Source organism: Punica granatum, chromosome 3 (assembly GCF_007655135.1).
Source record: "Punica granatum isolate Tunisia-2019 chromosome 3, ASM765513v2, whole genome shotgun sequence".
NCBI lineage: Eukaryota > Viridiplantae > Streptophyta > Magnoliopsida > Myrtales > Lythraceae > Punica > Punica granatum.
This window is the reverse complement of record NC_045129.1, coordinates 243,526-270,036: the sequence shown is the minus strand read 5'-3', so window position 1 is coordinate 270,036 and position 26,511 is coordinate 243,526. Positions and strand designations below refer to the sequence as shown.

At 36.9% G+C, this 26,511-nt stretch overlaps 3 protein-coding genes across 4 annotated transcripts; all 3 read left to right on the top strand.

The window, feature by feature from the left end:
- Positions 1-2,168: 2,168 nt before the first annotated feature.
- Positions 2,169-3,137, top strand: LOC116199352 (protein ETHYLENE-INSENSITIVE 3-like 1a). Its single transcript, XM_031529675.1, has one exon. It carries the CDS (start codon positions 2,169-2,171, stop codon positions 3,135-3,137), a length of 969 nt encoding a protein of 322 aa, XP_031385535.1.
- A 5,011-nt stretch (positions 3,138-8,148) lies between these two features.
- Positions 8,149-13,914, top strand: LOC116200039. The gene is made up of 11 exons (XM_031530702.1): positions 8,149-8,886; positions 9,038-9,366; positions 9,731-9,808; positions 9,968-10,070; positions 10,268-10,356; positions 10,865-10,976; positions 11,315-11,368; positions 11,451-11,499; positions 11,880-11,980; positions 12,900-13,012; positions 13,113-13,914. Exons 1-11 carry the CDS (start codon positions 8,455-8,457, stop codon positions 13,474-13,476), a joined length of 1,824 nt encoding a protein of 607 aa, XP_031386562.1. The 5' UTR covers positions 8,149-8,454; the 3' UTR covers positions 13,477-13,914.
- Positions 13,915-16,547: 2,633 nt separating this feature from the next.
- Positions 16,548-20,080, top strand: LOC116200040 (NAC domain-containing protein 37-like). 2 transcript variants are annotated; one of them, XM_031530704.1, is made up of 4 exons: positions 16,548-16,757; positions 18,205-18,363; positions 18,753-19,039; positions 19,311-20,080. In XM_031530704.1, exons 2-4 carry the CDS (start codon positions 18,207-18,209, stop codon positions 19,941-19,943), a joined length of 1,077 nt encoding a protein of 358 aa, XP_031386564.1. In that variant the 5' UTR covers positions 16,548-16,757; positions 18,205-18,206; the 3' UTR covers positions 19,944-20,080. The 2 variants fall into 2 exon arrangements, with proteins under 2 accessions (XP_031386564.1, XP_031386563.1); XM_031530703.1 differs by lacking the exon at positions 16,548-16,757 and having other exon boundaries at positions 17,966-18,363.
- The last annotated feature ends 6,431 nt before the right edge of the window (positions 20,081-26,511 follow it).

Below are 26,511 nucleotides of genomic sequence, written 5' to 3'. Positions count from 1 at the left end.
AGTTTTGGATTTAACCATCATTAGTGGAATTTATTTGTCCTTTATTTGGCTTTATTTCTTATTATTGTAATAAGCCACTAGCCTCTCTTATGGCAAAATAATAATAATAATAATAATAATAATAATAATAGTAGTAGTAGTATTAAATTAAGGTAAAACAACACTTTTAGTCCTCAACCTTTAGCATTTTTCCATTTTGATCCTAAACCTTATTTATATATATATATATATATATGTATGAATAGGAGAATCATATCGAGGAGGAGGAGGTGGTTGCAATGGAGGAGAAGGGAACTCGTTTTCACCGTCAAGCTAGACTTTCAAACGTCATAAAACAAGTTACATTGCATTCGTGAAAGTCAATGGTTTCTGAATTAGTTTTCTTTTCGTCATAACTTCATAACTAATTTTTGTGCATGTGTAACACTAAGAAACGAAGTATATGGTTAGTGCATCGGGCGCTTTCGCTTTTTATTGATGCTCATAGGTTGAGTAGCTGTCTGCTTGGGCTCAATTTTGGCTATTTGATGATATTAAAGAGGCCACCACATCTCGATTTTATATTATACTACAACACAAATGAACTACTAAAACGTCATTATATGTCTCTGTCGGCCATTTATTTACCTCTAAAACCTTCGGAGATAGATAAATTAATTGACCATATTACTGTTATTTTTATAGACCTTTAAATACAAATTCGAAACTAATTTTTATTTGTTTCTAACTAGTGCAATTAGAAACAAATGATTTGACTCTAAAAATAAGCAAAAACATCCCATAAAATTGTCTCTATATATTTTTTAGAAGCAAATGTAGTTGCATCAAGATGCTTTTTATTCCTAGAATAAAGTTCTATAAAAAAGTAAATATCTTTTTGGAACCAAGCGGCAACTATCAAATCTAACAAACAAACTCAATTCACCATCCCATTTAATTTTACAACAAAGAGATTCAAACTCACAACCTCCACTCTAGTATGACATCACTTTATCCAATGCACTAATACTCCTTACTTGTCTAAATTTGTAACTTTTATTATTTATTTTACCTTAATGATAATGTTTATATTCTAAGTAAATTATTAGTATTTTATATTTATAAGTTTTTTTTAATTAACCTACGAAATAACAATATTTATTCCAATCAAATATTTTGTGAGGAATTATCTTTTTAAAGATAAACTTATGATAGACTATTGTTTGAAATTATGTAAGAAATTTTTTGATATAATTTTTATAAACAATGTGTTGGTAGAGCGGAAATGCCAGAAATTCTTGTGTTCATCGAATTTAAGCAAAGAAAAAGAAGAGATATATGGTGATGAGAAAAAAAAAATCAAGAAGAACATGTAAAAGTATGACAAGAAAATATACTTGCATTGAAGAGAAGATCTAGTGAAGAATATATATATATATATATATATGAGAAATGGTTATTAGAAAAAAAAGATGAAAGAGTGAAAAATTGAAAAAAAAAAGGGTAAATTAAAGCAATGCATTACACACTTATTTATTTTTAACTTTTGAAAATTTTCATCAAAAAATAATAGTTTAAAAATTCACTTTAGCAACTCTATATTAGTCCCTAACACATCGATATACTTTTAAGAGCAAATAAATTAGTCTCTATTGCTCGTACACTGACCATAATCTTTTTAAGTGACAAAATGGACAATTTGGTCCCGGAAATATGCATGTCAAGGCAAAAGCATCCCGGAAAGATATCCTCTGTACGTTTTGGTCCGGACGTTTCAAACGTTTGTACGAATTCGTCCTTCCGTTCGAAAAAACGCAGGTCCCTGACAGATAACGTCCCAACGTTAACGGCCGTCGCCGTCAACCCCCCTCTTCTCCCCCCGATTTCCTTCCCGCCCCAAATTGGAGCTTCTCCTGCTTCAATTAACCCTAATTGAACACCCTGCTTCTGCTCTACTCTTCCAATTCGACGAAACGCCTCAAGATTTCTGCGATTAAGAGTGTCGACTTTTATCTTCCGAAGTCGCAATCGTTATTGTCGGTCGTTTTCCGGCGAGAATCAGTTGGGATGAACCGCTACAGGGGGAGCCGAAGTCGTTCGATTCGCCGCCCGAATGAGGACCAGGTTAGTTAGCGTTGCCCGAATGCTGTTGGTTTCTGCCTTGAAAATCACCGTTTGCCCCCCTGCTCATGTCGGTGTCCCGCTTGAAATTGCCCCAAATCGATCAAACCCTAATTGGTTTCTGCAATTTAGGTTTGTTTTTGGGTTTATCACATCTGGGTGGGGAGGCCAGAGGCGACATTTGCTGCTGTGTGCTTGATTTGCCCGAGCTCTGTTCCATTCTCCCCGGTCTGCTTATTCAGCAACGCCGAAGATATAATGGGTTGATGATGATTCCTCCTCATCCTCCATTGATTCCTCAGATCATAGGAGAGATGATTGAGAGGAACCCTGGTTCTGATCTAATCCCGAAGAGGAAACAGCCCTGTGATGGACCCATGGTGAAGATCAATCAAGAGATATATACCTGCGAGAACCCTCAGTGCCCTTACAGTGATTATTGGCTTCATTTCATGGACAAAAGCTCGAGAAACAATCACCAGCTGAATTGCCCGTTCCAGAAATACCATTCCGCTTCACAGAGGTTTGGTGGCATTCCAAAATATCAAGTTGCTAGTGAATTCAAACCAGTTGTCTCTCGACCCTTTGCTCAACCGAACCCTACTACTGGCTTTGGTGCCTCCAGGTTAAGTCTTCCTGAAGACGGGCAACGCATTATATCTGATCTCATGTCCTATTACAGCACGAATCAACCAAGGAACAAGGGTCCTTCAAATACTAAAGTTGCGGTTGAATCCTACATCTCTCGTCCATCACAGAAAGTTCAGCATTCTATGGATGAGAACTTTGGTCGGGGAGTCATTAACATACCTGAAGAAGCCAATGGTTTGCCTCCGAATCACTCTGTTTTTCAGCCGATAGAGATTCAGTTCCATCAGTGCAAGGCGTTTGATTCTCCATTCAATCCTGCTGGTCTCAGTGACTCGATTGGAGACTTCAGGTTCAGCTCTCCGTTCAATTTGGCCACATCATTGGTAGCAGCAGACTATACTGTCAGCCTGTTGCCGAAGCAAGATGTCTCGATGTGGTACTTGTGATATAGGCAGGTCCAATTTGTAGAGGTAATTTAAGACTATGATATAATATCGATCAGCATAGGGTTGATCTTTCATGTAGTTTTCGTCTTCTAAAGGCGAAGATCCTCCTCCTGAAGTTTGGTTTCATTTCTTTTCTGTTTTATAGGACTGGTCGGACATATGAAAAACGGGTTCAGATCTTGTTATCAGCCCTCCTTGTTACATATTATAGGATCTTGTAAGGGCATACCCCGAATTAACTGCGGGAAGAATCAGACCCTGTTATTAGATACTGTTATTGTATTGTTGTTCCCTTTCTTGTGAGATCTTATGATGGCATGTACATCTGATGATGATATACTAATTTAAGACTATGACTTTGCTGTTTTCTTGAGATACTGCTTGAAGCCTTTCCTTCTTACTATATTTGCCCAAATCAGATTATATCTCTTATGAGAGAGGAGTCTTCACCAAAGGTGTGAGATATGAATCCTTGATGGCAATTGTTCCTGTCATTCACCTCCACACGATAACAGACAGTCATGTTTTGTTTTGAAGCAAACAAAGTTAGGCAGAGGATATGGATATTAATTATCTGTCCCATCAAAGTCTTGGATTCGCGAAAACTTTAGAGCTCACTGGTCACCATCCATGCCCCTCCGTTCTTTGCATGTTTTCCTCATTTTCCTTCAGTCAGAGAGGAGAAGAAACTGAAAATGTAGCTTTCGCACTTGATAATTCAACTATGAAAGGAAGAAGACAATTGTCATAGCAAAAGATATCTGTACAAGTTGTTGGGTGGATTTCGTTCGTTTATGGGTGGCCTCGCCCGATAACTACATAGACAAAAAATGAATCATCATCTATACATATGAATCACGACCAGTTCGAATCCTAAACTTTTGGAAAATCATGGAAATTGAGAGTTATCTTCATTCAAGAAACATTGCAATCTTGTCCTTGAGACTAGTCTTCTTCTTTGCTTGGGGGATTGTTTCCCTGACACCGTCCGTGGTCTGCTTTTGGCTAAACTCTTATGTAAACAACATGCTACTTGTCAAAAGCTCGTCTTTCTTTTCGTCCTTGTCGACATGCTTCTTTAGCAGCGGTCCGAGGAGCAAATTCAGCACGTCTTGAGCAGGGTCCCCCGTCGTCTTGAAGGGGACAACAACCTCTTCACTCGACACGGTTTCCTTGAGCAGGGTCCCCCACCATGTCTTTTATCTCTTCAGAGCAATCCTCCTAACATGTTGACCGAGAAACCAGAGCCAAGTTGATCACCTCGGTACTAGGAACTGAAGAAAGTAAAAGCTTCATCATATGAATCAGCTAAGATAAAACTCTAAGTAAGAGCATATTGCTAATTCGCATCGAAAGTAATTCGCTCCATCGGAGTTGTCCACTGGCTATATGCCTCACATGATGGCAATGAGGCACAGAAACTTTGAGAAATAAGCCAAACCGCCTTACACGATTCGATACAACAGCAAAGCAAATGGATATAGATTGAGAAGAATTGTCTTTGCCAATGAATAGCATCACAATTGAGCTAAAAAAAGATCATATAAATCACAATCATACCGACCAATAATTCAAGGACATAATGAACCGCAACATCGATGTACTGACAGGTACGAGATGGTTTTGCCGATGCATGCCCAACTTTGCAATTTGAAAAACCAACGACCCAATATGGAACTGTTTCAATCTCTCTGTCTCTCTGTCTGTCTGTATTACCAGAAGTAAATACAACAGACAGCCGCGAAATCAATGTTCCTGACAATTTGTGTCTCTGGGCATATAGAAACACTTCTACACAGCTCATGCAAGAAATTGACCTAACTCACTGAAATCAAAGGCAACAATTTGGCCAAGATGCCAGATTCGGCATGAGCACGCAATGATCCTGAAAGCCCTGAGAAAGAAATTTTCGAAATATTGCTGAATAAGCAGACAGTGGAGAATGGAACAAAGCTCGGGCAAATCAAGCACACAGCAACAAATGTCGCCTCTGGCCTCCCCACCCCAGATGTGATAAACCCAAAAACAAACCTAAATTGCAGAAACCAATTAGGGTTTGATCGATTTTGGGCAATTTCAAGCGGGACACTGAGATGAACAGGGGGGCAAACAGTGATTTTCAAGGCAGAAACCAACAACATTCGGGCAACGCTAACTAACCTGGTCCTCATTTGGGCGACGGATCGATCGACTTTGGCTCCCCCTGTAGAGGTTTGTCCCAACTGATTATCGCCGGAAAACGACCGACAATAACAATTGCGACTTCGGAAGATAAAAGTCGACACTCTTAATCGCAGAAATCTTGAGGCGTTTCGTCGAATTGGAAGAGTGGAGCAGAAGCGGGGTGTTCAATTAGGGTTGATTGAAGCAGGAGAAGCTCCAATTTGGGGCAATTTGGGACGGGAAGGAAATCAGGGGGGGTGTGGGGGTGAATGACGGCGACGGCTGTTAACGTTGGGACGTTATCTGTCAGGGACCTGCGTTTTTTCAAACGGAAGGACGAATTCGTACAAACGTTTGAAACGTTCGGACCAAATCGTACAGAGAATATCTTTCCGGGATGCTTTTGCCTTGACATGCATATTTCCGGGACCAAATTGTCCATTTTGTCCTTTTTAAGTCGTCAAATTTTTTTATAATTAATTGTATAAGAGACAAATAATATATCATATAGAGACACAATCTTATTTGTTTCTAAAAGTAAAGATTTAGGAGAGTATCTATTAGTCTTTATAAATTAAAAGCGTATAAATTAGTCTCTATTGCTCGTACATTAACCATACTCCTTTTAAGTCAACAATTTTTTATAATTAATTGTATTAGAGACAAATAATATATTATATAGAGACACAATTTTATTTGTTTATGAAAGTAAAGATTTTGATACAAATAACATCACATATAGAGACATGTATCTTATTTGTTTCTAAAAACAAAGATTTAGAAACAAAACAGTCTCTAATTTTTGTTTCTTTAGATAATTTGTGTTGTATTGTTACTTAATCCTTTTTGGGTGAACTATTATTTAATCCTTTTATTTAATGCAATTAGGCCTTGACCCTAATTCACTAAAAAAAGAGAGTGTATGTTTCTTTTTTAGAAGATACTCGTGGATTTAATATAAGAGTTAGAAAATCTAGCTAATAATGGAGGATTGATACCCACAACCATAATCAAACCTAGAGTTTTGTTATACAGGGCGGAACGTCTGCAACTGCACTATATCACCTTTCTCACTATATGACCCTTTTTTTTTATTTTTTTCTTTTTTTTCAGTGTGGTCACTATATGACATTTTTAACTTCCAACAAATTCATATGCTAGACTCGGACCAACTTTGAACCACAACCATCTTCACTTCACCTTCAGAGAATTGGGTTCAGCCCATATCCATACTCTCAAGTCCACCTTGACCTGAGACCCCGTTACCGTTCTCTTTCTTAATTTCTTTCATGTCCTGTCTAGACGTGTGTCTGGACTAATTCTATTCACTTCCGAGCTGAATTCAAAGAAAGCTGGAATTCAGATCGATCTTATCGAGCTTTATCTAAGCCTACCAATTGAGAAGCCAAGCTCGAGGGAGACGGCCAAATATGTATATATAATTTATAACCCCACGTACTTTTTTAGGTAAGGTTACGATAGTATTACTACGAAACTGAATGTACATAAATTCGGGGATGACCCTCATGCATACAAAAGCAAATAAAATTTGGCCTGAGGCTGGTATTGGCCAAAGTCGTGGGCATGAGAGTTATTCGGCAGAGGTTGTAGGCTGTATGAGCCCACGTACTTATATAAAGCCCACTTGTGTTTCATAGGCCCAAATCCAAAGTAAATTGATAATTTATCTTTTTTTTTTCCCCTTTTCCTTAATTATTAGGAGGAAAGATAAGAGAGTGTTGTGGTTGATGGGAAAATATTCAAATAATTCACTTAAAAAGATTCTTTCAGTTTTTCAAAAATAATTGCCGAATAAAGTCAAAGTTTGAGAGAAGTTATAACTAAAAATGACTGAGAATAATATAAAAGTGATTAATACATTTTTATTTTTGCCACAGCAATTATTTGATTTTTGAAATACAAAATAAGCTAAAGCAATTTTCATAAACACTTATAATGAAAGTATCTTTTCATAAATTATAATAGGGAAAACAGGAGGAAAGAGCAAATATAGAAGGCTCAGAGCAAAAAGAAAATTATATAAAGCAAAAGAAAAGACACGCATAACAGGCGGCATCATTCCAAAACTTAGGGCTCTGGCCGCAATTTCCCATGCCCAGAAATTTGGGAGCCCGTATATTCTTTCAACAGGGCAATTTATGTAAACAATATATACACACATATGTGAACACAGACACACATAATTAATGTAAATATTATACATACACGTACATAAAAATTAAAAAGGGTATACCGAAAACTGAGATAAGGTTTTGGGCTGAAATCAGGAAGGGGCCTTTTTAAAGCATTTACAGCTGAAGCTGCAGTTCAAGTGCAGCATATAAGTGGTGGTGGATAAGTGAAAAAGGACATGTAGGAAGGCAGAAAACCAGCCACAGACAACAAGAACAGACAGTTGCCAAAGCTAATCACCACCACTATCTTCACGGTCTAAACTCGATCGGATACATAAAGACATTCTGCGTATCAAAAACCCTAGCTAGCAACATAATCACAGAGCGCATGCTGCTTTAATATTGTGCCTTAGGAGAAAAAGATGAACAAACAGGGAGGTGATAAACAATTTTATGGGCTGGGCTATTGCACATGAATGCTAAAGCCCATTTTCTCAAAAATGAACCAAAATCCCTTGGCCCAGCGGGTTAGTATGCATTCGGCTTAATCCAAACATTCAATAGCCACAAAGGCAGACATTAGTATGTTATGGCCCCAAAAAAGAGAAATAAAAAATAAAAAATTATATAAACTTTTAGTATATTATTATTACGGTGGAAAAATTCCTCCCAATTTTTTTCTTTATCGACTATATAAACTTATAGAGGATCTCTGTTGCGCGTGCATAATCGACCCTCCCCCTCCACGGCAAGCGGCAGCTCTCAAGACCCCTCGAGCTCAAGAGCTGCAACCGAGTCGACCTCGAACTCGAACTCGTCGAGCTCACCTGAACGTGATCGAGCCAAGCTCGAGCCTCTTTTATTCGGGCTCGGCTAAGGTCGATTTACATCCCTTGTCCTGTCCCTACTGCAGGCAGGCAGGCAGATTCATCCAACCCTAATAATTGGCTCCACCAAACCCCCCCGATTGCCACTCGAGTTGAGAAACTCGGCGAAGCCCATCGCATTCGCAGCTGTGCATGGGGGAAAGATCAAGGACGAGGCGTTCACGGCCGACGGATTCAGAATCGAGCTCGGACACAGAATCCCAGTCATCGTCTCCGTTCGACTCTGGTGACTCGCAGCGGTCCTCCCGGAGGGGGCGCCGTCGCCATCGGAATGAGCGCAGCAGCTCCAGGAGGGAGAAAGAGAAGAAGGAGGAGAGGAGCAGCAGTAGGAGGAAGAAGAAGAAGAAGAAGCAGAGGGAGAGAAGAGAGAAGGATGGCGATCGAAGCCGGAGGAAATCGAGAAAAGATGAAAAGTGGAAATCAAAGAAGAGGAGTTATCGGTCTGACGATGACGTTTCCTCTGATTACAGCCACTCCGAACCTGAGAGAGCTCGGGAAAGGCCGGAATCTGTGCTAAGAGATATGCTAGTGGAGTTCCCTGGCGTGGCGGATGACTTGAAGCAGGTATGCAGACGTCTGAGGAAGCTTTAGCTTGATAGATAGTAACATCTCTTTGAGCTTGTATGTGGTGTTGATAGATTAGGCACCTCTCCGTTTTTACCTGACGGTTCTCTTCTTCCCTCTTTCTTTCTATTTCTATTGATGATGGATACAGCTATTGCAAATGATTGATGCTGGACAAGCTGTTGACATCAAGGGTATAACTGAAACGTCTTTGGTTAAGCATCTGAAGAAGTTGTTCGTTGCATCGAGCCTCGAGGAGAATGGTGGAGTTTTCTTGTTGCCTCCTGATAGCCGCCCCGTTTTAGAGGTGGTTGGACCCTTAATCCATGCTCATATTGAGAGTAAGGAGCGAAATCTGAAGCATTCTGAACCATTGAAGGATTCACAGTTCAAGCCTGCCGATACTGAGGGTAGACCAGCCGTAGATGATGATGTCCCAGCAGCTATGGCTCCTACCGCTGATGCTTCAGCTCGTAGGAGGTACTTTCATTTCTCCAATTAGTTGTCTAGCTACTTTAGCTGTATAGTGTGATGTACAGCACGACGACTAGGCGAGTGAAAGATCCCTATTGGTCTAGGCAAAGAGAACTGGGCTAACTGGACTTCCTCTGCTCTCATCCGCTGAGAAGAGTTACAGCTTACCTTTGGCACATTCATTTCTGGAGCTACTGTCTCTGTATAAGCATCCAGTCATTTTAGGAGGGCCAGAAATGAAGCTAGGAGATATTTAAAAGCTCTGACTTCTCCTCGGTTCTTATTTAGAATCTCCATGCTTATTTGGTTTGAGCTTGCGTTTATTGAAATATATCGTTCCTCTGTTGATTATGAAATGTGGTTCATTTAGGATAATTGGCCCAGCAATGCCATCAGCAGAGTTGCTTGTTGCCGCAGCTAAATTGACTGAAGCACATGCAGATCTCAGGTATCTCTTCTCTGCAGAATTTATGTCTCAGCTATTGTTTTCCTATTGCTACTTTGATTGTGTCGTAATTGTATTTTTACTGTTTCAGCTTTTTTCTTGGTGTGAATGGTGGCTTCTATTTGCTTCTATTTTGAACCATATCAAACATAAATTTTTCAGGGAAGCTGAATTGGAAGAAGATCCTGAATTATTTATAGGCCCAGCCCCACCAACTATGGTTGCTGAAGCTGAATCTGCAAATGAAGCAGAGCGGTTTGAAGAGGTTTGATATTGTTTCCTTGAGTGACCATAATCAACAGAGGAAATTTTCAAGCTACTGTTCAATCCTGTCTTTGACAGAAGAAGCAGGATTCCCTGTGTGTGGTTGCTATGCACCTTCATAGTTGCCTGCATTATTCAGGGGAAAAAAACTGTAATTTTCTGTGATTATTCATAACCTTATCCTATTTGCCTCATCAGGTGACAAGGATTATGGGAGCTGATGTAAATGATCCCTATGATGTTGTGGGATCAAATCATAACATGTCCACAGATAACATTAAGAAAAGGTATTATGATGGTTTTTCTTTTAGGAGAGGATGATATTGTCTCATAAATCATTAGAATCCTAATCGCTTGTCTCTGACTACCTGAGCTTGAAGTAAATGCAAAAGAATGATGAAATCCTTTAGCGTAATATATTGTATCTCAAGAAATTTGGATCCACAAAACCTGAAATATCCGAGCTAGATTGGATAGATGTATCTGTTCTTTTTCCAGCATCTACATATCCATCCAAAGTATTAATCAGTAGGTGGTTATGCTTGGTTTAAGCATTCCAAGCATGTTTCTACGCAATCTGGTCTTGAACATGGTATTCCTTTGCTAGTATCTTGCTGCATCAGGACCAGTTAGAGTTTCCAATATGTGTGAGTCCCACTGTAGTTTTCTAAACAATGATGGATGAAGATGATATAATCTTATCTTTTTCTGTTCTTAGACTTTTTGTGTTTGCTTTTTCTGTAGTATTCAAGTTCCTAAACTTGAAAATCAAGTTTTTCTCTTTTTATCGCCTAGGTACTGGAAGTTGTCTCTTTTGGTTCATCCTGACAAATGTTCTCATCCGGAAGCCCACCAAGCTTTTGTTAAGCTCAATAAAGCATTTAAGGAGTTGCAGGACCCAGAGAAGGTGAGCATTCAAAATGAAGGTTTTCTTTCTTCACAGTTAACCGTGTCCTCCCTACTCACATAACTTCTGCAGACAAAAAGAAAAAAAATTAAATTATGGTTGAAAATGTTGCTTTTTACTTGCTTAAGTCTGTTAGTTGTGCTTGGCCTCTCACATTGTTGCCAAGATTTTATACTTAAAATGATGCTGGATTGCATGCTTTAAAAAAAAAAAAAGAAGTAAATTGTCATAGGATGTTTCCTCAGAATATCAAAGTGATTCAGTTAGCATACTCATTATCCTAAATCATTTGGCATATTCTCTGATGCCAAGTATCATTTTTTACCTGGTTTATACAGCGGAAAGCATTTGATGACAAAATAAAACTCAAGGAGGAGCAAGAGGCTTTTAAGGTATGCGCTTTCTCTTTCATAAATCAGGCTAAGTAGTTATCCAAGTGGTGACTGAATTTATAATCCATGTTTTGCACCCTAGGCTGAGTTGCGAGCAATGCGAGAGGCTGCTCAGTGGAGGAAATTGCAAGGTGAGCAACTTTCTACTTATCTGTGGTTTCTATTCCCACTTTTTATTCTTCATTTTGATAAAGTAATAAATTCTGTTGTTACCTTGCTTTCCATGTCACATGCGATGCTGTAGAATATACTTCTTCCCTCAAAGAAACAACTGCTGAACTTGCTGTGAAGCCCAATGATGTAGTAAATAGTAATTGCTATTTGAATAGTTCATAAAACTAGCTGTTGTCTATCCTTGGTGAATTTTCCCTTTTGAAGGGTAAGTTGTTGGAGGGTGACATGGATAATCTAGCTGTCCTTTTTTTTTTTTGTTGGGGGTGGGGGGGTTAGAGTTTTTACTGAATAAGAATGTTTCATCCATTGATTTAAGTATCGGTATCTCTTTATTTAGGTATATCTATGGAGGGTGATGAGGAGCTTTTGGCGGAAGTACAAGTAAATGCCGCTCCAAAAAGAGATGAATGGATGACAAAATTACCTCCAGAGAGGAAGGTAAGATGGTCCTGGATAATTCCCAGATCGAAATAATTGTCGTGGTTTCTTTATTTATAACAATGTATTCCAAACGGACTTTATGCAGTATTCTACAGTAGGCCAATTTGTTCCATGATCTTCTTTTCGTAAGCCCTCTCCAAATCAACTCACATCTGCCACAATTCTAATCCTGAAAGTAATATTTGGTGCTTGATATGGGTGATGAACATAATCTTATCCTTTTGGTATAGTATGAATTTTTTTTTTTGAAATTGTCAATAAAATGTAATGGTCTGACTAGACCCAAAAGATCTCTTGGTCTTTCATACCATAATTCTCATTTGATTCGTCATTTTTTCTGTTCAGAAATCATTCATCTAATGACAATTCTATAACAAGCATTCTAAATCTATAAAAAAAAAACATTTTCTAATTATATAAAAAAATAAAAAGAGAATTATATTTTAAATAATTGTATGTTGAAATTAGATATTTATTATATATATATATATATATATATCCTATTTTATCTAAAAATTTGAAAATGAAAATTCATTTAAATAATCAAAATAATAGATGGAAATAGAAAATAAATAAAAGTAATACGCAGTACAAAGTATAGGATTCTTTCCAGAAATGATTGGTTTGTCTCCCAAGGGGGTTAAACTCCAGCTCATCTCCTTTCATTAGTTGATTATTCACTCCTTGCTTAATTTAAGATGAGCTAGAGGTATCTCTATCTCACAATCAACCAGGAAATTAACAAACAATAATAAGGGGGATTTACCCGAAACTAGAAAGCGTGCCCCTCAACAGAGCTGTAGTTCGAAGCAGAGGCTGGCAATGTGACTAGACAAGTTATGTTTAAGTGCGTATTGGTATATTTCATTCAACTCATAAGTTTGCACTGATATCATCCCTGTTTTTTGCTCTGCAGCCCGGTATGACCATGCACTCGACAGCATTTAGCAAGACCTCTAAAGAAGGGCGAGGTGATACAAGTGTATGGACCGATACTCCATCAGAGAGAGCCCAGAAAGCTAAAATGAAGTATATGCCTGGTTTTACCTCAAGGGTTCCAATTTCTCACCTTTATATATGTTTCCTCTTGTGTTTTACTGAAGATTTATTTATATTTTTTGCGTGGCAGTTACTTGGAAGCATACAATGAGGCTACGGCACTTGCATCGAATGAGGGAGGGGAGAAGAGGATGAGTGCGGATGCGGAGTTGGTGGACATGTACAATAAAGCCAAACGGTCGAAAACATTGGTAGAGAGGCACCAGGAAGAGTCGATGAGCAGCGCAAAGAAGAAGAAGAAGAAGAAGTCGAGGCAGCAGGTTGCGGAGAAAGAGGAGGAAGAGGATTGGGTGGGGAAACATCCGTGGAAACCATGGGACCGGGAGAAAGACTTGACGGCTGGGAGACAAAAGGTGAATTTTGATTCGGAGAGTATGGCGGAAGGACTGTCGTCGAAGTTCTCTTCTGGTCACTTTCAGAGGAATTTCCTGTAGCTCAGCTCAGTTTTGGTAGCGAAGAATCCTGGAGCTTGATGACTCAGCACGGAGAATGAGAAGAGATAAGGCCTAGTGGAGCTGCTGATTCCTTGAATTCACATGTTCTAACTAGTACAGGAGCAGCTTCTTCGAGTGTTTGGGGTCTGACGGTCGTTACTACCTCTTGTTATATATTATATTATATTATATGTTTTTTATGAGCTTCCCTTCCTGTGCGGTGTGGCGATGTGTGTGATAGTGGCGGTGGTATTTTCATTTACTTGTTACTGACAGAGAGCGCATCGGGTCAAGCTTTCTGAGAATTTGTGTCCGTCGTTTGTTAGATAGATGGGGAGTATGTTCCCTTGTTCGATTGTGCCAGGGGCAGAATACCCGACTAAATTATAAGGGGGAAGACCCCTAAGCATTATTTTATTACAGTTAAGGTTAGATCAATTATTAAGATTAGATTAAGCTTAAGCCGTCCAGTACATGTCCGCTGTATGTATGTATGTATGTATCTCTTCTAGTTCTAGAAATAGAATAGAAGGGGGGGCAGGCAAAGAGGCCGATCGGCCAATGAGCGAATTGAAGTGACTGTCAATCAATGTTAAGAAGACTCCACCTCTCTCTCTCTCTCCAGTCCCCACAAACCGCCCCGGTAGTGTACTCATGGGTCGCACTTTGCACTTGGGTTGATTTGCACTGTTCCTCCCACCACCCACCGCCTTTCTCCTCTTCTTCTTCCCCTTTTTTTTTTTTTTGGTTCTCCCCCTCCTTTTGTTGAATTGTCAACGCCTTTTTCAAATGTTGTAATGTAATTTGCTAATCAAAGCAATCGCAACCCATTCTTCCCCTTTCATAAATGCAATACATGTATCAGCATACACGTGTGTGTGTTCTTAGCTTCGCGCCATTATTTTTTCCAGTTAGTGCACTCCTGCCGGAAACTGCAGCAGTTGCACTTCGGTCGGCGGGTTGCTGAGCTTATAAATTTAGATGGTTGCAACGCAGGTAATTGTTAGATTAGATTAGCTAATTAATTAAGGAGCAGCAATGACGATGACGATGAGTGTGTGTGTGCGTGTGCGTGTATATATATATATATATATATATATATATGAATCACTAATCAATAACGGACATGACATGAAGTCACCCATGAAAATGACCCCTCACCCTTGCACCCTCGTTGTTGTTTGCTTCTTGCTGGTAGGATATATCATATAATGTGCGTGTATACACAGTAATTATTCTCTATATTAATTTCACTAATATAATAGGTACACGATAATTTTTCTTTTAATAATTGTTATATAACTTGGAAATGGTTCGCCGATATATATAATTTCGAAAAGGATTTTTTGGTGGAAAAAGCAGTTTTTTCTTTATCCTCTTTGATTTTCTTTTTGTCTTCTTCTTCTTAATAACTGTAAAAGTGCCTTATATATATATATATATATATAACTTCGAAAATGATTTTTTTTTCTTTTTGGGTGGAAAAAGTAGTTTTTTTTTTGTTTTATCCTCTGTGATTTTCTTTTTTTTCTTTCTTTTACTTTCGTCTTCTTATTCTTAATATCCGTAAAAGAGCATTTTGTTTTGTTTCCATTATTGTAATAATTAGTTGCAAAATCAAATGATTGTGGAGCCCAGCTTTACCTCCATCCAAGTCCAATTATCAAGCTGAATGCCCACTGTCGTGATGAGTTATCCGTTAACATTTTATGACCAAAGTATATACATCTATATAAAAAGTAAAATAACAATCCTTTTCAAAAGGTAAAGTCGGTAGATTACATAAGATTCTGGCGATGATAATAATATGATATAAAAAATGACGATAATATATGATCCCACTTTTGACAAGATCATATCAACATCGGTTAATTAATTCAAAATTCCTCACAATGACATGTATTGCAATTTACACAATATCCAATGACTATTCAATAGATATGAGCGAGATTTTGAATTATTACAAGCATCTTTAGCAGCCATTTAGGAGGATTTACCTTTTCTTTTTTTTTGGTGAACAAGATTGAGTATTTTCAGATTAATAATGTCACTACTGCTAAGTGCAAACCATTGAACATATTAACATTCCAATGTAACCCTTTGAAGTGAAAATTCCACTAACCTTTAAATTCATAAATAGACGTTTGAGAAAATGACTACAATTTTATTGGATAATTTCATTATATATGTATATGTATGTAATATATATATATATATATATGAGGGAGCTAGCTTGGAACCAATTAGCTAGCGCACAGTGATTGCATATATGACACAATACTCTAATCTAGGAAGAAACTAGAGATTAATTAATTTGGCTTCTAATTGTTTAGCCTTAGACCTAATTCCATATAATATGCAAGCATATATAGATAGAGCTAATACGATGTAGCTATGGATATATATATATAGCTACTACTAATTACATATATTCGATGCATGGGGGTCCGGGTCTAAAATTAGAAGCTAATCACTAATAAGGAGAATATATATATGTAGAGAGAGAGAGATGGATGGATATAATGATAACATTGATGATTATGGCCTCGATTCGTAATAATCTTCAGATATCCCTAGCTTACTGTGTGGTTACATTATTTCATTTCACTAGCTTACTGTGCGTGTGATTCTTTCTTTCAGGAGATAGTCATTGGCAGATTCAATAATTCATGATGATTGATGATGATAGTGTTGCATTCAAGAGTAATTGTCAAAGGCAGTGTCCGTCGAACATGCATGTATCATGCATATATATGAATGAATATGTACACTCAAAGACATATATCTATATCTATATCATTATCATTCTAGTAATTATATATATGTTGGTGATGAATGTAATGTATTTTGGGGTCGGGTGGGAGGCAATTTTGGTGGCGCACCGTCCAAACCAACCTTTCTCAATCAGCATGCAGCCACCCCCCAACTTATGATCGATCATTACACGATCCAGCCATCAATAATTCAAATCTCTCAACCCTCTCATTCTCTCTCTCTCTCTCGACATAATTCCATGTATATATATATTTGTCTTGCTCTTCATATCTTCTCAGCTCACAACACAATAACATATTACTGTCTCTCTCACTGTCTGTCTCTCTATTAATTGTTCTCTTTCTCTCTCTCTCTCTCTCTCTCTCTATATATATATATATATATATGTACGTATATATAGAGTTCGCTCTCCCATATTAATTTGTTTCTCAATAAGGAGCAGAACTCGAAGGTGGTCTCTCAAGAGTACGTTTACATTTCTCAATTGGTTGCTTCTGCTTGCAGCTGTGAGTACACTCTTTATTAATTATAGCGATTGGTGTATAATTTTCGTGTGAAAATTTCATAATTAAATTCATTTATTCCTGACTCAACATTAATTTGAAGTTCATTAGTATTTAACTTTTTCACTTCCAATTGCATATATATGACAACGGTAGCTGGTTACCATATGTAGTTGAGGGAAGGCAACAGAGAGGTGTTTATGATCTATTAAACAACATGCATTACTATAAATATTAAAGAGGGTATAGCGTTACGCTGCATACCATTTCCTGATAACTTAGAAGGATCATGTTCGATACTCAGTAGGATCATCTGTGCCATTTTATTAACTATTAAGATTTTTATTTCGTTGTATTAGACATATGGACCTCCCTATATAGAAAAATAAATAAATTTCTTGGCCGATCATTAGGCTGCAGCTGCGCCATATACATATTAATCAAGATATTATATGTAGTTTCATTTAAATGTAATTTCTCTCTATTTTAATTTTTTTTTATAGTTTTGTTTGGAAGTTTAATCATCATGGTGTATATATATATATATATATATATATATATATATATAGTAATATATACTTCGGTGTATTAATTAAAAAGAACAATAAATTTTATCCCTTTGGCGGGCGGGGACAAAGTATAGTGCACTCTAAGAAACATATATTATATACGCGTGTATGGTGTACCCATGTATCAATATATGTAAATATATACACGTGTGTGTGACTGACGGCCCCTTTACAGTTTGCACCCATAAAAAGGGTCAACCTTTTCGGCTGCTTGCTGCTTCTTTTGGTTCCAATTAATTCATCTCTTTTCCCAATATTCCATCGCATGTTCGCTGTGCCGATCAGTTCAGTTATTATTATTTTTTTAATAGACGATAATATTCGAAAATTCAATAAAATTTAATTTAATTAAGTCGAATCGATTTATTAAGGAGTAGAACTCTCGCAGTATAAATTTTTTACATTCACAAAGATTCAGATCCGAAATCTTGCTTAAGCAAAATAAGAGTCGTGTCACTTGATCCAATCCACATTCATAGTTTAGTTACACTTTAGCCTGCAGCTTACATAGTTAAGTATGTATTTTATTACGTACGTAGGTGTATATGTATGATCGAACGTACGTGCATGTATGTATGTATGCGTGACAGGCTTTTGTTTGGTTAACACGTGTAGGTTTGTTAATGCCTAGCTAGGTAGCTAGCTGTAGCATTCTCTCATCAAAACTTGAATTATTTTTCATAGTCGGGTGTATTGCTTGCTGGTTTTGGTGTTCACAATTTCATCTCGTCTCTCTCTCTCTCTCTCTCTCTCCCTCTCTCTCCGATCTAAATACGTAATTGATTTTTTTTGGTACGTCTTAATTTGGAGTAGCTAGCTAGTGCGCGAAGAAGATATATATTCGTCCCCTCAAGTCTGTAGCGATATATGTATATATATAGGGATGGAGGAGTCATGCGTGCCGCCGGGGTTTAGATTCCGTCCAACAGAGGAAGAACTTGTGGGGTACTACCTCAAGAGGAAAATCAGCTCCCTGGGAATCGATCTCCATCTTATTACCGACATTGATCTCTACAACATGGAGCCTTGGGACATTCAAGGTACATACTTATGTACGTACATTTTTTTTTCTTGTGATCTTATACGTACCTGTTACCGTAAAATTCACGCCTTATGATCGAATTAATTAATGCCCCATTTTAGTTACACAATATTACTTGCCCATTAACGTTCTATATATAGTTTCCCCTCCCCTCTACGTGCCTTCAATTAAAAAGCTGGACTCACCTTATTAATGTAGAAATTAAAAGGCTGATCCATTAATTATTATTATTAATTAATTGTTCTAGCTAATTCTAACTATGCCACGATCGTTTCTAAGCTAGCTAGCTAAGAGCACCGATACATTTAATTTAATTTCTTGATACATTATTTTTAATATATATATATATATATATATATATATACATATACATATAATGATCTGCAGATAGATGTAAACTGTTCGAAAATGAGGAACAGAAGGAATGGTACTTCTTCAGTCACAAGGACAAGAAGTATCCGACAGGAACGAGAACTAACAGAGCCACTGCTCACGGGTTCTGGAAGGCCACAGGCAGGGACAAGGCCGTGCTCTCGAGAAACACATCTTCAATCATCGGCATGAGGAAGACCCTCGTCTTTTACGGAGGTCGTGCCCCCAACGGAAGGAAGACAGATTGGATCATCCACGAATATCGCCTCCAAACATCGCAACACGCTCCTCCTCAGCCTCAGGCAAGTCTCCCTCCCTCCTTACAGCTAGCTCCCTTCCCATCTATATCTGTATCTATATCTAATAGCAACCATTCCTCCCCAGCCCACAACAGCTAATATTTCCACCTCCAATAATATAATTATTAGTATAGTACCCGTCAAAAGCGAGTATATATAATATATACCTTATTATATATATATATATATATATACATGTATAATCGTAGGCACGTGTATGTACCTCTTTAATTATATATTGATTTCTGGTGAATTAATGCAATAATGCATGCAGGAAGAAGGATGGGTGGTATGTAAGGCGTTCAAGAAACCAATCCCGAAGGAAAGAGTCGGGCTCGAAGCCTACACTTACTGCAGCCGGATTCATCAAATATTGCCTCATGAATGCACTAATTGGGACATGACCACGAATAATAGTAATAATAATCCATTATTATTAACTGATCCAAATCCAGATGTCTACTTTCAGACGCAGACCATAAGTACGACGGCGCTGAGTGATGAGATAAATATGGACGTTGGATCCTCACAATTAGTTGAACTTCCTACTAGGATCAGCGCCAATTCAGACATCGTCAGTCGTCGGCCATTGGAACAAGCTACTGTTGTGGTAACATCACATCAGAGAATGTGTGACGTTTTGCACTCTGAAGATTATTATAATCTCGACAGTGACTGGAAGGCTTTGAATAACAGCAGCTTGCTCATTGCCCCGGAACAGACGAGTAGCACTAGTTCTGATCATGCAAACCACCGCCTGCTGCCACTGCTACCGCCGCCTTTTGGTACCCATGAACTCGCCCTTCATCTTGCTCATGAAAGTCAGGCCGGCAACTATCCCTTCGTATCATGCTTGAATGATAAATCGCCATATATAACAAGTTCAGGGCTAGCTTTTTCGAACTAAAACTGCTAAAGCTCGCTCGCGACGATGAGCTGATGAAATAATCATTGTCAATTTTATCATATATTACATGCATGTGGACAGTACATAATTAATATTAATTCCCACCTTTTCTTTTCCGCTAAGCGAGTCAGTGCTCTTTCATTAATAACACATACAGATCAAGCCAACCAGCTGGCAAGTACGAAAAGCATAGACCCAGCCAAAAAAAAAACAAAAAGAGTACAAAAAGCATAGCAGCTCACTGTATTCCCCCTGCCAAGAATAGTACTGTTACTGACACACCCTCCCTTCAAGAACACACTGCTAATTACTTGCCGCGCCTTACCGTAGATAAAAAATTTGTGCTTTAGAATTTCTTATTCTAAATTGATTCATATGTTGAAACTTATAAAAGAATTAGAAAATAAAAGATAATACTTTTTTCTGGATAAAAATAAAAGATACTACATTATAAAGGAAATGATGAGATGATTATATGAGATTTAATTTGAAAAGTGTGAAGTAAAATCTATCGAAATTTCAATTATAAACATAAGTTATTAAATAATAAAAAATAGGAGAGCTATATAGAAATGGTCCTATAAGTTTATGTTTTTTTTTTTTATATTGAATCCTATAAATTTTCGTTTTGGCTTTTTTTAGTCCTAAATATTTACTTCGTTAAACACTTATGGTAGAAATCGTGATTAACCGTTAACCGGTGCTAACTTGAATGTAAACGGCATTAAATTTTTTTTACTTGTATTTAAAATACTTACATGAAAATTAGAAGAATTACAGCGATGGTCTTAAAAGTTTTACATTTTTTGAACTTGAGTCCTATAAGTTCATTTTGGAAAAACAGTCCTGATCATTTCAAAAAGTGACAGTTTTGGTTTATCCCATAACCGACTGTTAATGAACAATGATATGGACTTAGCGACGTAAAAAAGGTTATGACTAGCCGTTAATATGGTACACATTGACCAATCATCGCATGCCACTTTAGAAAATTCTTAAAGATTAAAAAAATAAAAATTAGAAAAGAAAATTTAAAATTAAATAAGTTTGACCCTAAAAATATAAATTTTTATAAATTAATTTTTAAAAAACTTAAATAATAATAATAAAATTTAAAAATTTAAAAGTTTTAGAAAAATAGAAGGAAAATTAAAAAAATTACAAAAATTAATTAGAATTACAGAAAAAGGCAAGGTCATTGAAGGTTATGGCCGGAAGGGCTCCCCTTTCTGATCCTTCTCTCCTCCCTTCCTCTCTTTTCTGAAGAGAACGCGAGGGAAGGATCGGATATGGGGTTGGGCTCCCCTACCTCCTTGCAAGGTTGTTGGGGGCTCAAAAGCCTTCGACGACCTCATCGGGAAAGAGGACTAGCATGAAGAGGTTTCTCGATCTGGCCTTTCCCTTTTCTATTTTCCTTTTATGAAATTTTTGTAATTTTTTGAACTTTTATATTAATTTTTTTGTATTTTCTTATTTTTAAATATTTTTTATTTATTTAATTAATTTTATTTAATTTTTAAAATTTAATATAGTTTTTCTTCTATTTATACAAAAAAAATTCAAAAAATTAATTTCTTTTATTTTTTTACAAACATTTTAGAATCTTATCTTATTTTTATTTTATTTTGGTTAATCTCATTCAATTTTACTTTTTTTTCCTTTTTATTTTTTTTAAATCTTTAATATGGTTGGTCCATGTGTGTCATATTAACTGCTAGCCATAACCATTTTCATGTCATTAAGTCCACATCATCGCCCGATACTGAATGGACTGAAATTGTCATTTTTTGAAATGATTTCGGACTATTTTTTACAAAATTGAACTTATACGACTTAAGTTCCAAAAATGAAAAACTTTTAGAGCCATCGTTGTTATTCTTTTAATTTCTTATTGTAAATACAGGTGGAAAAAATCTAACGTCGTTTACGTCCACGTCAGCACCAATTAACGGTCAGTCACGATTTATACCGTAAGTGTCTAAGTGAGCAAACGTTTAGGACTGAAAAAGTTAAAATGAAACTTATATGATTTAATATTAAAAAAATTAAATTTATATGATCATTTATGTAATTCTTCTAATAAAAAAATACATAAGATATTTCAAAGACTTCTCTTAATTTTCACTGCCCCCATCGGCACGGGGCGGGCCCACAAGACATGCTATGGCAGCCCGCAACAGTTTATTTATTTATTTATTAATAATAATAATAATTGCTTTTTGTGCAGAGGCGCAAATCATTTCATGCCAAGTGACATGGAGAGGGCCCACACATCTTGTATAATGCTTTTTGTGGTCACGTGGGATCATGAGACTGGCCATTGGAGTCCCATTTTTAAGGATTTTAATTTCGTTTGACGTAATGCCTACATGACTCCAAAGTGAGTCCTCCGAATTCGGGACTTGTCCCTCTCCATTGGACGTGCTTTTAGTTCCCACTGTTATCCTTTCTAATTAGCAAGCTAGCTTATGAAGGTTTATTCTCATCTCCTTATAAATTATACGTATATCCCTTTAATTAATGAGCAGGTGCAGGTTTAAAATGTCAATGATCCCAAAATCTGTATCCATATATACGTAGCTCTATGAATCGGTTTTGTATTAATTATTTATTTTTTCTATCTTTATGGCATGAAAGAAATCAAGAAATAGACAATGATATCTTAATTTACCCGAAAGGAAAATAATAAGAGGATTAGGGAATGCACAAACAAATATATATTTATATTCTATATTTTTTTTAGACCACATGCAGACCCGCGCTTTGCGCATTTTGTAGAAGAATTAATAAAGTCTAGTTTATTCGATTTTTATGAAAAAATAATATAATTCCTATGAAGAATTTTTAAAAATGTTTTAAATAGTTCTATTCTCGATGGATAAATTTTTAAGGAAATAAGATATCCTATCCTATATACATAGAAAAAAGGTATTTTCGATTTACAAATATATATAATATTTAAAAAATGAAGAGACAATGATAGATATTAAAAAATGCATGAACCTCCTATCAGAATTAAATTATCATAGTCGAAAAGATGATGAACTGAGGATTATGGAATTAATAAAAGTGAGTGCCAGCGCATTCTTGTGTCGTTTCTTGACTTTTATATTATAATTGACGATGCATGATGTTGAATTCTATACGAGATGAATTTTTCATTGTTTATATAAATGGTTAATTATATCTAATTCTGTGCCCTTCCTAAAAAGGAAAAGCAGGGAACAAGAAGATGTGATTAGTGCAGATAAAATAAATCAGGTTATTAGAAGTTTCGTAACTTCTCACTTATGTATCCATATATATATATATATATATTATTTATACATTAAAAGAGATTAAGTTATATATAGTAATCATTAAACCCTAAAATTCTAAAACCCTGTAGAGTAATCATTAAGATAGACATAGATATGGATAATTGATGATTGATAGTCAATTTAATTTTTTGTTATTATATCCAGAATAACTACAATAAAATCCTATCCTACAGTGCAACATTCTATGTGAGTTGCACCATACAACACCCATGTAAAGGCATTAGATGCGCCTTTTCTTAATCATAACCGTCTATTTACGGATTTATATTTTTAGTACTTCCATTTTTCTCTATTTCTACTTCCCTCCATATCGTAATATCCCTTTGGCAAATCAATTATTGCCATGTCATCGACTTGGACCATGCAATTAAACCGGTTGACTAATCCGGTTCACAATGCCGGTTACAACGTCACTCAATAATTCGATCCAGTTTGTCATGACATATTAATTTGGTTGGCAAGACATATCACATGTGTTATCAAGACATTTATAATCTCACTAGCCTTTCAATGGGTCAACTAAATGTGCCTCTTCGAATAGCAAACGAAGGGAATAGTTCATAAATGATATTAATTTTTCTTAGTAATTCCATTGATTATCTCTCACCCTGTCGGCATCTTGGCTTATATTAACTCACTTCTAGAACGGATGAATGCACTATCAATTTGCAAATCTTCTTTTTCTCCTCCCTCCATATCCACTACAAACAATATAATGCCGTCCCAAAAAGAATGCAATGACGAGGTGGTCTTTTTTATCATCCAGAATGTATTGGCCACCTTGGATATTGAATGCGTGATGAATCTTCACCTAATGTATGCATAAATAACTTCTTATTCCTATATTTTATTTTTTCCTATCATCAACTTCACGTCTGAGATATTTTTCTAACCTCGAAGTTTGCATGAATGACAGGTTGAGGTGATCTCGGCGACTAGTTTCTCCCATTATGAGAAGGATTTAACTCATTCATATTGTAGGTTGGACCCCGACTTAGTGTAACTGCTAGAACCTTCCAAGGGGAGTTAGCAAATGCTAGGAATATTGTGCTAAGTTAATTCTTGGCACACATTAATTTCAGAGACTACAAACTATTAGAGGAAGCAGTTGCAACTGCGGAAGCAACGCCGGATTCACTGGCAAACGCATTGCCTTCTCCAACCTCACTTTGACTGGCGCAATCAAAGGGCAAGACTTGGTAAGACATGCATAGCGGTTTGGTCGGATAATCGATAGAGATCCACAGTGGGGTTTATTGTGGGGTCGTAGGGACACCTTTCGTCAAATGCATCTGGGCAGGGTGAGGAGACGCCATTGTTGTAATGATGTTGTTCATGGACTTGATCTCATCGATCACTGATTGCGTACGCATATAGTGCAATGCCCACTTTGTTGTTTGATTGTTCAAACTTGCGAGATTGGGGCTCCTGTCGGCCATGATTGAATAATACGTATATTAATTTAAGTATTTCCTGTTTAAACTACAAGTGTTCGACCAATTTCTATATTTTGATGATAATTTATTAACTATATTAAATTTGGAATTTATCTTCCTGGAAAAAAGTGACTCTGCCAAATCAATACTTTTCTATGCGTTCCTAATATGAAGAGTATTGGCTGGTCCTTCCTCACCAGCAAAGCAATCTACCTGGTGAGGAAGTTCCAATAGCGACTTGCCAATTCAGACGGTGGGCCTTCATTAGCGTCTATGTCATTTAACGGTGTTTATGATCATCGTTTGTGTTATTGTAAGAAAAAAATACAAGCACTCTCTCCCTTCATTTATTGTTTCCTTCCTATAGATTTTTCCATTATTCATCTTGTCTTTTCTCCTCTCTCTCCCAAGGAAATGGAAACACCATCTCACCGGGGTCCGTGGAAAACAAGTGCTCTGTGGCTCCAAAAACAAAGTGCTCTTTGGCTCAAGAAATGGAGCAGAGCTCGGAAAATTTTCACATTACACCCATGCATAAATATTATCCCCATTTTTTTGTTCGTTTTCTTTTGTCTTGCAAGCTTTCCACTCATGAGCTCAAAAGAAAAGAAGAAATAAAAACCTCCATTGACATAACAAAAGGGGTCAAATTCAAATTCTTGACTCGGATTAGACAGTTGTTAATTCGAGATCCCGACAATAATTAATCGAGATATTGAATAGAGAAGCTGAAAGATCCACCGGTAGTTTTGGAGTTTAGGAAAAGGGGCATCTTTTTATGTCTGATGTTCTGTCCAATTGCAAGATAATTAACCCTCATTATGTGGAGCAATTTTCGATATTTCTACTTTGTGCAAGGAATTGAGTCGTCCATGCAGAGTCAGGGGAGGACAGAAGAATGGTTTGTTGGATCAAAACCTTTCAATGCTTCCATTAGTTACAACGAAATCAGACTTCCATGGACGCCGGCAAGATGGTGTCTCAATTTCGTTGGGAGAGAGAGGCGAAGGAGAGCAGACGAAAAGAGAGAGAGATAGAAGAGGAGGAGGAAGAGAGGGAAGATGAATAATGGAAGAAATCCTAGAGGGCAACGGTAAATGAAGAGAGAGGGTGTGCGTGTATTTTTTCCTTACATAATAACACAAACGTTGATCGTAAACCCCGTTAAAAGACACAGAGGCTAATGAGGGCCCACTATCTGAGTTGGCAAGTTCCTATTAGTACTTACTCACCAGGTAGATTGCTTTGCTGGTGAGGTAGGACCAACCAATATTTTCTCTAATATGATACATAAATATGCTGAAAAAAGAGGAAACTCCTTTCATATATAAATGTGAACGAACACCAGCATCGTAATTAGCGTAGCCTCCTTCACCAGTGATCATTTATACCAAGTACAATATTGATTAGGAATTTAATCTGTCACTAGATTACTCCAACTTGGGTTCTTATTGCTTAAAGACACTCATATGTCTAGGTATTTGCATTCAACTGTAAGTACAAAAACTTTTAACTCATACAATTTAGTACATTGGACAATATAATCAAATATTTGAACTTTCAACCTCTCACTAGACATTACACCAACTTGGGTTCCTATTACTTAAAAGATTCTCATATGTCAAGACATTTGCATTCATTTGTCAGTGTAAAAACTTCAGCGCATACAATTTAGACATACATAAAAATTATTTTAACCACATTAAGAGTAAATAAGCAATCTACCTAAATTATTCAAATATTAGCATGCATATATGATTAGATGCAATTCCAACAGTAATCTCCTAAATGATCTACTTTTGCCATCAGGGC

Excerpts from the sequence above, each read along its gene's own strand:
- LOC116199352 (XM_031529675.1), top strand. The coding sequence starts at position 2,169 with ATGTCGGTGTCCCGCTTGAAATTGCCCCAAATCGATCAAACCCTAATT.
- LOC116200040 (XM_031530704.1), top strand. The coding sequence starts at position 18,207 with ATGGAGGAGTCATGCGTGCCGCCGGGGTTTAGATTCCGTCCAACAGAG. Across the intron at positions 18,364-18,752 it reads GGAGCCTTGGGACATTCAAG|ATAGATGTAAACTGTTCGAA; the intron begins GTACATACTTAT and ends AATGATCTGCAG. Across the intron at positions 19,040-19,310 it reads ACGCTCCTCCTCAGCCTCAG|GAAGAAGGATGGGTGGTATG; the intron begins GCAAGTCTCCCT and ends TAATGCATGCAG.
- LOC116200039 (XM_031530702.1), top strand. The coding sequence starts at position 8,455 with ATGGGGGAAAGATCAAGGACGAGGCGTTCACGGCCGACGGATTCAGAA. Across the intron at positions 9,367-9,730 it reads GATGCTTCAGCTCGTAGGAG|GATAATTGGCCCAGCAATGC; the intron begins GTACTTTCATTT and ends TGGTTCATTTAG. Across the intron at positions 11,500-11,879 it reads TCAGTGGAGGAAATTGCAAG|GTATATCTATGGAGGGTGAT; the intron begins GTGAGCAACTTT and ends CTCTTTATTTAG.